Source organism: Lactuca sativa, chromosome 4 (genome assembly GCF_002870075.4).
Source record: "Lactuca sativa cultivar Salinas chromosome 4, Lsat_Salinas_v11, whole genome shotgun sequence".
Lineage (NCBI taxonomy): Eukaryota > Viridiplantae > Streptophyta > Magnoliopsida > Asterales > Asteraceae > Lactuca > Lactuca sativa.
In genome coordinates, this window is record NC_056626.2 from 75,744,807 (window position 1) to 75,760,946 (window position 16,140).

General features: G+C 36.0%; 1 protein-coding gene across 1 annotated transcript; it reads left to right on the plus strand.

Moving 5' to 3' along the window:
* Nucleotides 1–298: 298 nt before the first annotated feature.
* Nucleotides 299–3,489, plus strand: LOC111886744 (uncharacterized). Its single transcript, XM_023882990.2, has 6 exons — nt 299–431; nt 1,179–1,548; nt 1,631–2,213; nt 2,295–2,419; nt 2,518–2,653; nt 3,110–3,489. The coding sequence occupies exons 2-6, from the start codon at nt 1,205–1,207 to the stop codon at nt 3,347–3,349; spliced, it is 1,428 nt and encodes a 475-aa protein (XP_023738758.1). The 5' UTR covers nt 299–431; nt 1,179–1,204; the 3' UTR covers nt 3,350–3,489.
* Nucleotides 3,490–16,140: the final 12,651 nt, after the last annotated feature.

Below are 16,140 nucleotides of genomic sequence, written 5' to 3' on the forward strand. Positions count from 1 at the left end.
ATAATAATCTACAAACTTCAAATAACATATAATGCTTCATGAGTTAAGATTATTAATAACAATAACCATAAACAAATAACACCATGTTAATATAATATCAAAATTATTTGTAAAGTTTTGCTAATCCATATCTTCTGTGCAAATACATTTGAAACATAATATCGGTTACGAAGCTTAAAATGTAATAACCAAGACATAAAGGACATATTTTTAACTTTCCTCAAACATCAAAGGTGCTTTCTGTAAATTTACAATTTGAATCCTAAATAGCGTTCCGTGGTGGATCCAAACTATCTGTGTCCTTTAAAAGACTTCGCTTGCGCAGCGCAATTTCGTTCATGTTAAACCAACTCCTCCCTACCCTCTTCTCCTGTATAAAACCCTAGGGGTCTCTCCCCAAATTTCAATTAGATCTTTACCATTTCAACGCTGTAAGTTCTCGATCTATCTTTCAAAAATCTACGTCTATTCTAATTCTGTACTTTATCTGTGTTTAATTACTTTCATTTTGCAGAAATCAATTACGATGTTTGAAACTTGATATGATAGTATTTTACTACCCGATCTGTAATGATTTTTTCAATTGAAATGCGTAATTGTGTTTTCAATTCGATATGTGGTTTGTTTTTGTTTGAATTTGCTGGTTTTATGTTTTGGATCTTGGTATGAATGTATGTACGCATTTGATTTGTTCTTACGTTTCAATCGATTGATTATCGTTGAGTGGATGGAACTTTAATTGACCTTCAATTTGTGGTTTCTAGTTAGTTTCTATTATTCAATGCTTTGCATGTCGATGAGACGAGACGATTTGGAAGTTTATTGAGCTGAAAGCGTAAAAATGTTGATATTTTATGCCTTTTGAGTAGATGATACTTGCAAATTAATCGAAAGGGGTGTAATGAATTAATTGATATCAGCGGACTCATGTTTAAATCATTTCTTTTGGGGGGTGCATGTGTTTCTTCAAGTCTAGGAAGGGTTTTTATCATAGTTGAATGTCTAGTTGTAATTGATGACGCAGTTGGAACAAAGTATGGATTCTAGGTGTTTCTCAAGATGTTGAAACACAGTTCTTAATATACAATCTCCAGTTCCAATGTTAAAGCCAATTAAGACTTTTGTAATAATCGTTTGCTTGTTACTTATACTTTCTTTTGCCAAACAACTTGAAACAGCTACTTCACAGTTCTGATTTCTCAAAATGGGAGGTGGTTTTAGAGTATTACATCTAGTCAGGCCCTTTCTTTCCTTTCTACCCGAAGTCCAAAGTGCAGACAGGAAAGTTCCCTTCAGAGAAAAAGTCATATACACAGTGATCTCCCTTTTCATCTTTCTAGTCTGCAGTCAGCTTCCTCTATATGGCATACACTCCACAACTGGTGCAGACCCTTTCTACTGGATGCGTGTTATCTTAGCCTCAAACCGTGGAACTGTCATGGAGCTTGGAATCACTCCCATTGTCACCTCTGGACTAGTCATGCAGTTATTAGCAGGATCCAAAATCATTGAAGTTGACAACAATGTCCGTGAAGATCGTGCACTACTGTAAGCATTACATCTTTCTTTCTTTAACCTTCTTCAAATCTTCTTCAAACCTTCTCCATCTTTAAACTCTTTATTTTTCCAGAAATGGTGCACAGAAATTGTTGGGAATCTTGATTGCTGTTGGTGAGGCTGTTGCCTATGTTCTATCAGGAATGTATGGAAGTGTTGGTCAACTTGGTGTTGGAAATGCCATTCTCATAATCGTTCAGTTATGTTTTGCTGGGATTATTGTGATCTGTTTGGATGAACTTCTACAAAAGGGATATGGTTTAGGGTCTGGGATTTCATTGTTCATAGCTACCAATATCTGTGAAAGCATTATCTGGAAAGCATTCAGCCCTACAACAATTAACAGTGGACGTGGTGCTGAATTTGAAGGAGCAGTGATTGCATTGTTTCATCTTCTAATCACTAGATCTGATAAAGTTCGAGCATTACGTGAAGCTTTTTATAGGCAAAATCTGCCTAATGTGACTAATCTGCTTGCAACTGTGTTGATTTTCTTGATTGTTATATACTTTCAAGGGTTTCGTGTTGTTTTGCCTGTGAGATCTAAGAATGCTCGTGGGCAACAAGGGTCTTACCCCATTAAGCTGTTTTACACCTCCAACATGCCTATTATTCTCCAGTCTGCACTTGTTTCCAACCTTTATTTCATCTCTCAGGTATTAAACTTTTATCTTATTCTTTATATCATTACTTGTTGAATTGAATAATTACTTATATTGTTGTTGTTCCTTTTTCAGTTGTTGCACAGAAAGTACAGTGGGAACTTTTTGGTTAATTTGTTGGGAAAATGGAAGGAGTCTGAATACTCTGGTCAATCTGTCCCTGTTGGTGGTCTTGCTTACTATGTTACTGCACCTTCAAGGTAATGATTGAGATTCCATTCCATATTTCGATTCCATTCCATTCCATTCCATGATCTGTGATATGATTTATTGTTTGTTTGCATGTGAATATCATCAGCTTGGCTGACATGGCAGCAAATCCCTTCCATGCTCTTTTCTACTTGGTGTTCATGCTAACAGCCTGTGCTCTCTTCTCAAAAACATGGATTGAAGTTTCTGGATCCTCTGCAAGAGATGTCGCCAAACAACTCAAGGTAATCTAATAATAATACTAACAATAACATAAAACCTTTCTATGCCAAGGGCATTTGCGTCTTTTGCACATGCAAGAGATGAAGAGTTAGGCTGTGTTTAACGCGCCACAGCTAGCTGATAAGTTAGCTTATTTTTCGAGTTTTTTTTTTTAAGTTGTCATGTTTGGCAAACCAAAAAATAGCTTATAAGCTAACTTTTTAAGACTAGCTTTTTATGTCATTTTATATTTTTCAGCTAGTTTTACCAAACATCATTTTATTATCGGCTAGCTTTTCAACTATCAGCTGACTTTTTATTTAACAGTTAACCGGCTGGCTTTTGAGCTAGTACGGCAAACATAACGTTAGTTCTCACATGACATATCATCACACCTTTTGTTGGGACAAAAGTTGCAATTTTTATCCCGTTGACATGAATATCAGTATGCCAGTATCTGTAACGTATTGGTTTTGCAGGAACAACAAATGGTGATGCCGGGACATCGGGACTCGAATCTTCAGAAGGAGCTGAACCGGTACATCCCAACAGCAGCTGCGTTTGGGGGAATGTGTATTGGGGCTTTGACTGTTTTGGCAGATTTCATGGGAGCCATTGGATCTGGTACTGGAATATTGCTAGCTGTCACTATCATATATCAATACTTTGAGACTTTTGAGAAGGAGAAGGCCAGTGAACTAGGTTTATTTGGCTTTTAATTTTTTCTTTTTCTTAGAGACAACCACTTTTACCAAACCTACTTTGGTTTGTAGGGAGGGACTTGCAGTTTGAACCTATTAACTTTTTTTTTTCTTTAGTCTTTGGGTGTTGCATCTACAATACAATGTTTTTTCTCTTATACGTGATCGTTTTTTTTTTTTTTTTTTTTAGCATCATACATAACAGCAAAAAAATAGCAATAGAATAAATAAATGGGCTTAATATGTGATATAACCAAGAAGAGAAATTCTAGAGATTTATATCTAACAACAGAGCCCAATGAAAATTTCAAAGATATCAATTAATCAAGTAACGAATTTATGGATCTTATAAAACAAGGTTGTAGTTATTAGTTAATGAACTATCTTTGTTAATATTTAGTACAATTTTCTTATTTTTTGTACACAATTTATTATAAAACGTATGTTTGTTCAAGAAATTCCATTTTGATCGGTTATGTAGGACATTAGGTCTAGTTGGTTATCCTTCCTGTTAAAAAACCATTATTAAATTTATATTTCTGTACACATTTTGCTATTATTTTTGTACATATTTTTAATTACTTTAGCGAACACAATTCCATAAAAAATGATAACATATTTTTATTTGTTCATTTAAAAAAAAACACTTCAAAACACATAATCTTTTTATTTTCCTCCTCTCTAAAACATCGTTACCCTCCCTTTACTGCAATCGACATTTTACCTGCTTGCTGCTGCTTACACGTTACTTTGTGAAAGCCACCATATCCCAATATCCTTCTCTAGGCTCTTTCTTCTCTAATCCTATGACACCTGTACATACCTCTGTGAAAAGGATTTTAGATTAGTTTATTGGTGGTGGTAAATGTGCCGATAGAAGACAATCTTTGTTGTTGGAGATGGATGGTGGTGGTTGGAGTGGATGGTGTTGGCCTGAGTATATTACAAGACATAGTTTAATGTTAAATGGTATAGAAAAAAAGTTTAAATAGTAAATAATGTACTAAAAACATTATGGTATAATACCCAATGAAAATAGTAAGTTTTAAACCGTCCAAATGAAGTTAATGGTAAATCGTGTAAAAAATAAAAAACTAAATCTGTATCAAAATAATAAATTCACTATCCTACAAAATTATTTCTCTAAAAACATGTAATTCTTGTCACAAAAATGTTTTGCATAACTACTTTTAATCAATATAATAGTTTCTTTGTTTATTTACTTTCACAATCAAATGATGGAGTTAGATAAACAAAGTTTCTTATTCTGTCCTTATAACTTATAAGACTCTTTTATGAAACTGCTAAGCTTGGTTGGTGATTTTTATAATTTTCAATTAGTTGACATAAAGATAATAATGAACAAGATGTATGTCTTTTTTCATCGTCAAGAAATTACAGCAAAAGGTTGACATGTAACCATTTTTGGAAACAAAAAGTGATTGCACTTGATCAATGTAACAGGTGAAACAAACATATGAGTGAAATTCCCACCAAAACATTAACTTTTGTAAGTTAGCCTTTTCAAGTCAAATATAAGAAAACATCTCTTTATTGTAAGTATATTCAATTGAAAAAGTCTTATATTATTTTCTTATTTATTTAAAACGTTCCATTATTTGAAATATGTCTATTGCATTTTCTCATGGTTTTACTTTCGAAAACATGACTAGAAAGGTGTGCCATGGCACAAGGTTTGGTATAGCCGTCTCAAAAACATTCAAGGCATGTTTGGTTGTTAAGAGTGTTCCTAATAACGTGTCAAGACGCAAGTTGTTTTATTATTTTATTATTTTTTTAATCGGATATAAAACAATTGAGTTTTTGTTAATTTTTACATATTAAATGTTGATATAACACTTCTAAAAGTTTGATATACTTAATAGTTAATATAAAAGAAATCTTTAGAAAAATTTCAATATTTTGGGTCGGTTTATTAAAAAATCTCAAATTTTATTGTTAAAATAATTCAGTGTTTATTTTATTTTAGTATGCACGTTTCTTTATTTTAAGTAGAATAGTTCAATAATAAAGTCAGGGAGGGACACATGGGTCATGGTTCCTTAGTCTTTGGCAAGTAGTTGATTAGTTCCTTATTTTTCTACTTTTATTTGAGTTTAAATAGTCAGGGGCAAAGTGTACGAAACATCACTTCTATTCCAAGTTCATGAATAAAAAGTGCAGCTTTCTGCCTCTACTCTGTGTGTGTTTCCTGTTTTGTCCCACTACTCCTTTTAATCTTTCACCCACTGTGTAGAATAGTGAAAGATGTTTTCCAGTTTTGCCCTTCTTGTCATTCACAAGTTTTTGTCCCTTGTGCTTGTCACTTTCTTGTGCCCTGTTTCTTATCTTGAAAAGACCCTGCTGACCCTGTAGAAATACCAACATTTGGTATCAGAGCATTCCTGGTGTATGCCAAAATTTCAGCCTCGTGAGATAGAAATGTCAAAAAGTAATGGAGAAAAGATGGACAGGTCACACTGCATTATCCAATGTTGTCAAGGTCAAATTATGCAGCTTGGGCAATCAAAATGAGGGTGTTTATGCAGACCAAGGTGTTTGGGAAGCTGTTGAACCTAGAAAAGCAAATACAGTGGTGGAAGTGAAGAAGGATAAATTGGCATTGGCAACCATTTATCAAGGAATACCTGAGGATCTATTGTTGTCATTGGCTGAGAAGAAAACAGCCAAAGAAGCATGGGATGCCTTGAAGACCATGTTCATGGGAGCGGACATGGTGAAGACTGCAAGGATTCAAACATTGAAGTCTGAGTTTGAATCACTAAACATGAAGGAAACTGAAGGAGTAGATGAGTTTGCTGTGAAAGTGACAAACATTGTGAGTACTATGCGTACTTTGGGAGATATTGTAGATGAATCCTATGTGGTGAAGAAGCTACTTAGGGCAGTACTAGCCAAGTTCCTTCAGATAGCTTCAACCCTTGAACAGTTTGCTGACCTGGATGAAATGACAGTTGAAGAAGTGATTAGGAGGCTTAAAGACCATGAAGAGAGAATGAAGGGGCATGGTGATACAGAGGAGAGAAAACTTCTCTTAACCCACCAAGAGTGGGCTGAGAGATACAAGAAGAAAGCAGAAGGCAGTTCAAGGTCAGTCCCAAAAGGCAACCGTGGTGGGTCATCACGAGGAAGAGGAAGAGGCCGGAGCAGGGGTGGTCCAAATGGTGGTCGTGGCAGAGGTGGCTCTCACCAGCAGAAAGAAAGAAGTTACAATGTAGGCCATAATCAAGATAAGAGTGAAATACAGTGCTACAACTGCCAAGAGTTCGGGCACAATGCAACCGAGTGCAAGAACCCGAAGAAAGAAAGAAACCATGAGAGCAACTTGATCCAGGAAGACAATGAACCAGCCTTATTGTTATCATCATTTGAGACCAAAGAAGAGACAGGAGAGGTATTCTTGAATGAAGAGAAGGTGAGCCCGAAGCTAAGATCAAATGGTGATATTGTGAGTGACTCAAACATGTGGTATCTAGACACAGGGGCCAACAACTACATGACTGGAGAAAGAAGTAAGTTCCAGGATCTAGACAAAACTATCCAAGGCTCGGTGAAATTTGGTAACAACTCAAAAGTTAGAATCGAAGGAAGAGGTATGATTATTTTCAAATGCCAAAATGGTGAGCAAAGGAAATTAAGAGAAGTATATTACATACCTGAGTTGTGTAGCAATATTATAAGCCTTGGCCAACTCTCAGAAGGAGGAGATGAGATTAGAATCAAGGAGAATTTCCTGAGAATCTTTGACTCCAGGATGAAATTACTTATGAAGGTACAAAGGTCACCAAACAGACTCTACAAAATTAAACTCAAAGAGGTCACACAGAGATGTTTTGTTGCTGAAATCAATGATCCAACCTGGTTGTGGCACACAAGGTTGGGTCACGTAAATTTCACTGCCTTGAAATCAATGTCAGATAAGGGAATGATAGAAGGAATACCAAAGATGGTCATACCATCCAAGCTGTGTGAAGGCTGCCTGATTGGAAAACAAACAACAAGATCGTATCCATCTTGTACAAACTTTAGGGCCAAGAAGAAGCTTGAATTGATTCATGGAGACCTATGTAGTCCAGTTTCACCCCCACACCAGTAGGAAATAGGTACTTCATGCTCTTGGTTGATGATTATAGCAGGGTAATGTGGGTTTACCTGCTAAAAACGAAAGATGAGGCTCTTCAATCGTTCAAGAATTTTAGAGCTAAAGTGGAGAATGAAACTAGAGAAAAGATTAAAATTCTAAGAATCGATAGGGGCGGTGAATTTCTGTCAAATCAATTCACCACCTATTGCAATGAAACCGGAGTCGATCGACATTTCACTTCACCATATTCCCCACAGTAGAATGGGGTGGTGAACAGGCGTAATCGGACGGTAATTGAAATGGTGAGGAGCAATCTATTGACGATGCAAGTTCCACACACGTTATGGGGAGAAGCAGTGAGTCACGCCATATACATGCTGAATAGGTTAAGTACGAAAGCATTGAATGAATCCACACCCTACGAGATGTGGATTGGTCGTAAGCCTCACGTGGGTCACTTGAGGGTGTTCGGATGCCTGGATCACATGATGATTCCCAATAACCAATTGAAGAAGTTGGACGTAAGAAGCAATCGTGTCGTACATCTGGGAATTGAAAAGGGAACGAAAGCCTACAGGCTGTTGGATCCGAACACTGGGTCGATTCATTTAAGTAGAAATGTCGTGTTTGAAGAAGGTCAGACATGGGCGTGGGACAGATTGACAACGATACAAGGAACACCAGGTATAAGCTTCACTATTGAAGGTTTCAATTTTGATGATGAAGACTTCATCGAAGGTCAAAATAACGAGGAGGAGATAGGATCCATTATAGTCACGCCTGATGGACCGGATGATAATCGTTCTCCAGTCAATGTTGACTAGACTAATAGTGAGTCACAGCCCACTTACCAACTGGATTCTCAAACAGGCCCACACGATAGTTCTTTGAGTCCTACAAGCCCGCCATCTACACCAAATGCGCCGATCTCACCAAATACGTCCAGTACCACCTCAAGTTCCACTGGTGGTGGTGCACCTAAAAGATATCGTTTTCTCATCGACATATATGAAGCCACAGAACAATTATTGTTGGCTCGAGATGTCGATGAGCCATCCACGTACCAAGAAGCAAATAATAAACTCGAATGGGTTGATGCAATGAAGGTAGAGTTAGCTGCGATTGAAAAGAACAACACTTGGGAATTGGTCGAATTACCAAGAGGAAGAAAGGCAATAGGCTTGAAGTGGGTCTTCAAGGTAAAGCGAGACCCGAAAGGTAACATTCTGAAACATAAAGCCAAAATCATAGCTAAAGGGTACATGCAAAAACAGGGCATCGATTATGAAAAGTTTTTTGCTTTGGTAGCAAGAATTGAAACAGTACGAGTTATCTTGTCCCTTGCAGGCTCAAATGGGTGGCATGTGCATCACTTGGACGTGAAGTCCGCATTCTTGAATGGGTACTTAACCGAAGAAGTTTATGCCTGACAACCTCAAGGCTTTGAGAAGAAGGATTAACTTGGGAAGGTGTATAAACTCACTAAAGCCCTGTATGGCTTGAAACAAGCTCCCAGAGCTTGGAATTCATGTTTAGACAAGTATTTGAAGAAGTTGGGTTTTAAGAGATGTGCTCAGGAATATTCAGTGTATACAAGAACAAAAGATGGTGGCACTTTGATAGTTGGGGTATATGTGGATGACTTGCTTGTGACTGGAAGCAATTCAGAAGATGTGAAAGAATTCAAGAAGGAAATGAATGTTAGATTTGAAATGAGTGACTTGGGTCTGTTGACATACTACTTGGGGATTGAAGTAGACCAACAAGAGAATGGGATTACATTGAAGCAAGAAGCCTATGCAAAGAACATCCTGGTCAAATCACGCATGTTTGACTGCAACCCCACCAAGTGTCCAATGGAACATAAACTCACTTTGACCAAACATGATGATGCTGAGCTGGTAAACCAGACTGAGTACAGAAGCATCGTTGGTTGCCTAAGGTATCTCACTCATACTAGACCTGATATAACATTCGCTGTTGGTGTAGTTAGTCGTTTTATGGAGAAACCCACCATAAAACATCTCCAGGATGTAAAGGGGATCCTTAGATACATAAAAGGAACTTTGAATCATGGTCTAGTCTACACGAAAGTAGAAAAAAATGTCACCATTTCAGGTTACACTGATAGTGACTTAGCCAAGGATGTTAATGACAGGAGAAGCACAGGGGGAATGACATTCTATGTAAATGGAAACATGGTCACATGGGCATCTCAAAAGCAAAGAGTAGTGTCACTTTCATCATGTGAGGCAGAGTTCATTGTTGCCACTATGGCAGCTTGCCAAGGTATATGGCTAAGAAGACTTCTCACTGAAATCATAGGTCAAAGAGTACCACCTATGACATTGTTTGTTGACAATCAATCAGCTCTTGACCTTATGAAGAACCCTGTATTCCATGGCAGAAGTAAGCACATTGATATCAGGTTTCACTTTATCAGGGAATGTGTAGAAAATGGAGAGAATACTGTGGCACATGTAGGTGGAAAGAAACAAAAGGCAGACATATTGACTAAACCACTAGCAAGAATGAAGCATGAAGAGATGAGAAGTTTGATTGGCATGAAGCAGATTGGAAACACTGAATTAAAGGGGAAAATGTTAAAATAATTTAGTGTTTATTTTATTTTAGTATGCACGTTTCTTTATTTTAAGTAGAATAGTTCAATAATAAAGTTAGGGACACGTGGGTCATGGTTCCTTAGTCTTTGGCAAGTAGTTGATTAGTTCCTTATTTTTCTGCTTTTATTTGAGTTTAAATAGTCAGGGGAAAAGTTTACGAAACATCACTTCTATTCCAAGTTCATGAATAAAAAGTGCAGCTTTCTGCCTCTACTCTGTGTGTGTTTCCTGTTTTGTCCCACTACTCCTTTTAATCTTTCACCCACTGTGCAGAATAGTGAAAACTGATAATTTCTTGATTGAAAACTAAAAATTTCTTGATTGAAAACTGAAAATTTCTTTCACCCCCTTTCATTAAGTGAAAACTGAAAATTTCTTGATTGAAATTATAAATAAGAATAAACGACATTAAGCTCCATAATACTAAGGATTAAAGACCTCTATAACGCATTATTTGCAACAAAACAATGACGTTAACATCATTTTGAACTCATCATCGTCCATATAATCGAATTTCCATACAAATTTACGTTACAAGTATTATAAGGTATTCAAATTATGTGTTGAACACCTTAGTACAATCTACCTAAAAGTAGGCTAAAGGAAAACCAACTGTTATGTTCGTATAAGAAACTATGACATCCCCATTTTCACGGCCAATTAAAACTTTTTCTTTATGCTTATTTAATTTAGAGTATTCGTTTATTGCGGGTTTTGTTCCCAAAACATTTATGAAGAAATGGTTTTTCATATTAAAACATGGGACGTCATAATTGATAGAAAACATAAGCATAAACTTGTCTTAACATGCCTTAAAACATCTTATTGTACTAATGGCCTACATCTCCTCAAATCTCTCATCAGATCCAAACATCACTTATCCATGTACCTTCGTATTGCAACCTGTGATACAAAGAAACTGAATGGGCTAGGCTTGGGAGCCTGATGAGCACATAGAGTTTTCAACATACAATATTATAATTAATTTGTTTAATTATGTATTTCGCATCAAATTAATAACCTGATTATCCATTTCACGTTAATCTCACTCCTTGATCCTAAACCGATGATCTCAAGGGATCTATCCTAAAGGATCTCCGAGTAAACAATACTGCCTCGGGGATTCCTTCACAATATGCGTTAATAAGACAACCATGGGTGAACAGAGTACCCTCATGAATAGTTCATTCATACCCACATGTTGTAGTCCTGTTCGTATATGGTTCCTTAACATATACAAGTCGGAGACCTGCCTATGTACAATTCAGTAACACTTACAGGTTGTAGACTTATCCGCGTATGATTCATTAATGCCTACATATCGTAGACCGATCCACATACAATTTATTAATGCCTACATGTCGTAAACATATCCGCATACAATTTATTAACACCTACAGGTTGTAAACATATAATGTATGATTGATTAACACTTATAGGTTGTAAACCTTCCTGTGTGTGGCTTATAAACATCTACACGTTGCAATCCTGTCCATGTTTCACCACACTTGTCTAGAATAGTCTGTGGTTTTCATTAATACCATACTAGGTGACTACATCGCTGGTACAATTGTACTATGAACTCTCATTATTTTCCTCAGTCATTACCATTTACCAACCAATATTATATAAGTATGAAAATACATATACGGTTAAATAAAAATCATAGCATATAGCTTCATCTAACACAGAAGGCCTTAACCATAGATAATAATCACACATAATATTTAATTATCTAAATACTTCATATCTATCTGTAAGACGAAAGTAACTATACACCCACTTGTCAAAAGTGTATGACATGTGATTTGGGCAGAGCTTCGCCTACGCCTTAACTTTTCCTTTGATATGACCAAGGTGTATACATCACTAAGTCTTAGTCTTATATTCTTGGCGACTAATGATATTCTACATTCCTCAACAATCCTAATGTCTACATCAATATCTATCAAGTAAGGAATAACCAGGTAAGATAATATCGGAGGTAGGGTCCGTTTGGTATACAATGTATACTATTTGGAAGTCTCACTTTAAAAACCTCACTAAATCTAGCCTAGACATAATTTTTGTAAGTAGATCAATCATTATTGACATGGAATCACTGCTTATAGGTTCATAATAACGATAATGAGCTTAAACATAAGTTACACTTAAAGCAAGGTAAGAAAAGCTTTACTTACAAAATTTTTAGCGAAAACTTGGAAATTGCTCGCGCAGAACTCCGACCCGAAAGCTCCTTTTCGTCGGGCTCCTAACTACTTCAGAGCGTAGCTAAAAATACTCAGAAGTACGTAAAAGTTGGACTAAGGACCAGAGAGATTTCAGAGTGAAATATGCGAAATGCTGCCACGTGTCATAAACTAGGTGGGCCATTCTGCTTGTCAGTGCGCGCCGCGCACACTGTCGGAGCACACGAAACTTTATTTTATTTTGTTTTTCAAAAATTCATCTCTCTCTCATACGAGCTTCATTTTCGATGTTCTTTATATCCACGTGTTTGCTTTTATGATTACTATGAATTTCATTTAGATTACTTAGGCTAATAAGGAACCTATCTAAAATTCACTTTTTACGACATGCTTTACCGTATCGGGTTGAATGCGGGACTTCAAATGATCATAACTTCTTCATACAAAGTCAGATTTATGCGTTCTTTATATGTACAAAATCATCATTGCGACTACTACAAATTCATGAAAATTATTTACCCTAAATAATTTGTTATCAGAAACGTTAATTTATCACATATTGATCAATTTCCTAAAAAGGCTTATATTATGTAGTCAGCAACGCGCACGACTAACGATTATCATATTCGAGGATTAAATTATTCAATAAAATGAATAACATTTATTATAATTAATCAAATCATGTAGCTCGAACTTACGGGCGTTACAGAAACCACTGACCGATTAAAAACTAATCAATACAATATTAGATTAGGTGAGGTTGTACGAATTATATAGAAGAATATGAGTTTTATCCTTAAATCTTAAGCATATATGAACAGTTCCTCCATTAATCAATTACTTTATGAACATAAAGTAGTTGATCCATGAAGGAATCGTAAAGTAATTTATCCATGGAGGAATTGTTATGTTTGATAGATTTTTTAGGTTACAAAAATATGTGGTGGAAAAACGTTAACCTTAAGTTCACATGCAACCTATTGGATCTAAGTTTTCTCTATTGATTTGCAACGAACAATTGAACATCAAGAACCCTAGGAGTACTCTACTATTTTAAATATTCACAAAGGGATTAGGGTTTACACACCTTTTGATTATTGATGTAAATAATCAATAAAATCCTTCTTGAATAAGTTCTAGAAAGAAAGTTGCAGAAATCTCGTGCTTCTGATGACTCACACCCAAAACCCTAAAATGAAGATGAGAGAGAGGGATGAGAAGGAAATTTCATTCCTAATACTCTTAAGAACGCAATGAACGAAAATTGATGACCTTGGGGTCCTATTTATAGTTTACGTAACCTGCAAGCAAAGAAGAATCTGAATTGATTAAATAATAGATTTAATTATAATTCAGATCATTTCCTTTAATACAACCAGAAGGCTTCCAGAAACCCTAGAAAGACTCCCAATATCGTTTAGCCCTTGGATGATTCTAGAATTGCTCATTTTTTTTCAACTATTGAACAATTATAATTCACCCGTTATACTTTTAGTTAATTCTAATTAATCCCAAATTAATTCCAGATTAATTCTGATTAATAATTAATTAATTCTAATTGATTTCTTATTAATTTTTTAACCATATAAATTAACAAATCAATTATTTAACTTCCGATCTCATGTTAATTTATCAATCATATAACAAATTAACATATCAATTATATATTCCCAATTAATATATTAATCACATAATATATATTAACAAAATATTTCTCTCTCTCTCTCTCTTTCTCCCCTAATAACATTTCTAGCTATTTCTGGTGTAACGTCGCAAAAATATGATCCAAAAATTTCATTTTTAATTTAAATAAAATAGTATTCCAAAAACATTAACCATACAAATCAAATGAAAATAAGTATCTCAACATCATAACAATCAGAGTGATATCTCAAAAGCGAAATCCATGTGGTGTGTGCGATGCAGTCAACCTGAGCTCTTCCCCTTAGAACTAGAAGTACCTGAAACAAATATTGAAACCCGTAAGCACAAAGCTTAGTGAGTTCCCCTAAATACCACATACCATACATAATAACATATCATGAGCCCCGCCATTATCGGGCCCCACCCGACATCGAGCCCCGCTCGGTAAACAGATCGGGCCCCGCCCAACATACATATAACATATATCAAGTAAACACATACATATGCAATAATCATAAAGATACATATCATACAAAATGGTCATCGGGACCTGCCCGGTAAGCATGTAAGCACATAACACATGCAAAATTCATGCAAACAGCTAGCATACAAACATGACATAAATATGGGCCGACATTGGTGCCTTCGACCCGCTAAACACAATGAGGAAACTCACCTCGTACTGCGAATCAAACAAATAATCCTTGGTTGTTGGTCCGAAAAATCCCTGAGCTATCACTATCAAATAAAATCCAATTAACATTTGGGTTCCAATCCATAACAATAAACCCTACTTGGGGTAAAAAGATCATTTTACCCCTAACCTAGATTGGTCCAAGACTAAGGCCCAATCTCACAATCTAAAAGGCCAAAAAGTCAAATAATCCACCAAGGCCTAACTATGGCCCAATTTCCAATTGGTCTCAATCCCCTCTCATGGAACTTAACCTAATGCCCAATAATGTTCCTGGCCTAAAACGCCCAAATTCAGATGGCCTAACTAAACCCCAACCTTCTAAGCCCAAAACATGACCCACACTCAAAGCCCAAAATCACAAAGCCACCTGACTGGGTACTGTTGGATTTGGTGTCTAAGCCCATAACTATAATTGATATATGCCTGAATTAATAGTAGCATAGTTCTTTTGGGTTGCCTTCACACTTGCAACTAGATATGATGGTTAATCGAGGAAGAGGTTGAATTTATCATTTGGAATAATAAATTCATATATAAAACGATTTATTAATATGTTATAGAAATAATATATTAATTAGAAATCATGTTGTTTAATTTATATTTAATCAGAAATTAATTTGGAATTAATTTTGGGATTAAGGGAATTAATTTAAAGTGCAGAGGTTGTTTTTGCAATTAATTAATAGTTGTGGTTTGGGCTCTTAGATCACCCTAAAGAGGGTTGGCCTAAAATCTTAGGGAGGCCCTAAGGATTTTCGTCCAAGGCTTATAGGAGATGGATCCATGGGCTGCTTGGGGCCTAAGCTGGAAATTAGGCTTTCCACCTAGAAATCCTAGCTTTGGGGCTAAGCAACCTAGCTATAAAAGGAGCATCACCCCTTGTGATTTCGGCCACTCGTAAAAAACCATAGAACAACCGAAATTTTGAGCAAGCTCCTTCTCTCTCCTCTCTCTCATAATCATCCTCTTGCCTTGGTGTGTTTGTGAGTCATTAGTGGTACTACACTTGTGGTGCTTGTTCTCAAAGTCAAGATCTTCAAAGGAAAATTGTTGTTATTACTAAATAACAATGAAGTTATGTTTCTAATCCTTCTTATGTTGATTTTGAAAATACTAGAAGCATATAGGGTTTCTAATTTTTGTGTTCAATGCTTGTATGTCTAATAGTGAAAACATAGATCCTTCAGTTAGGGTTGTAAGCACACATATGATTGTTTTCTATGTAGAAAACCCATCAGTGCTATCAGCGCGTATGATTTTTGTATTCAATTAGATTTGGTACAACTGATTGAACTTGACAAAATTAGGGTTTATGGCAATTAAACCCTAAGGCCTTTAATTTTCGCAAATTAGGGTTTAAGAACCCTATTTTTCGAAAATCCCTAAGGGTTTTTCAAACCTTTTCCTTTGGCAACCTTGGAGTCGAAATCTAGGGCTTCCTAATTTTAGGGTTTTCGATTTTTAGGCAAGGTTGAAAGCCTTGCCTTCCACTCCAAGCAATAGATTTCGAAATTAGGGTTTGGATAGGGTAGTTATATTTGGTAATTATC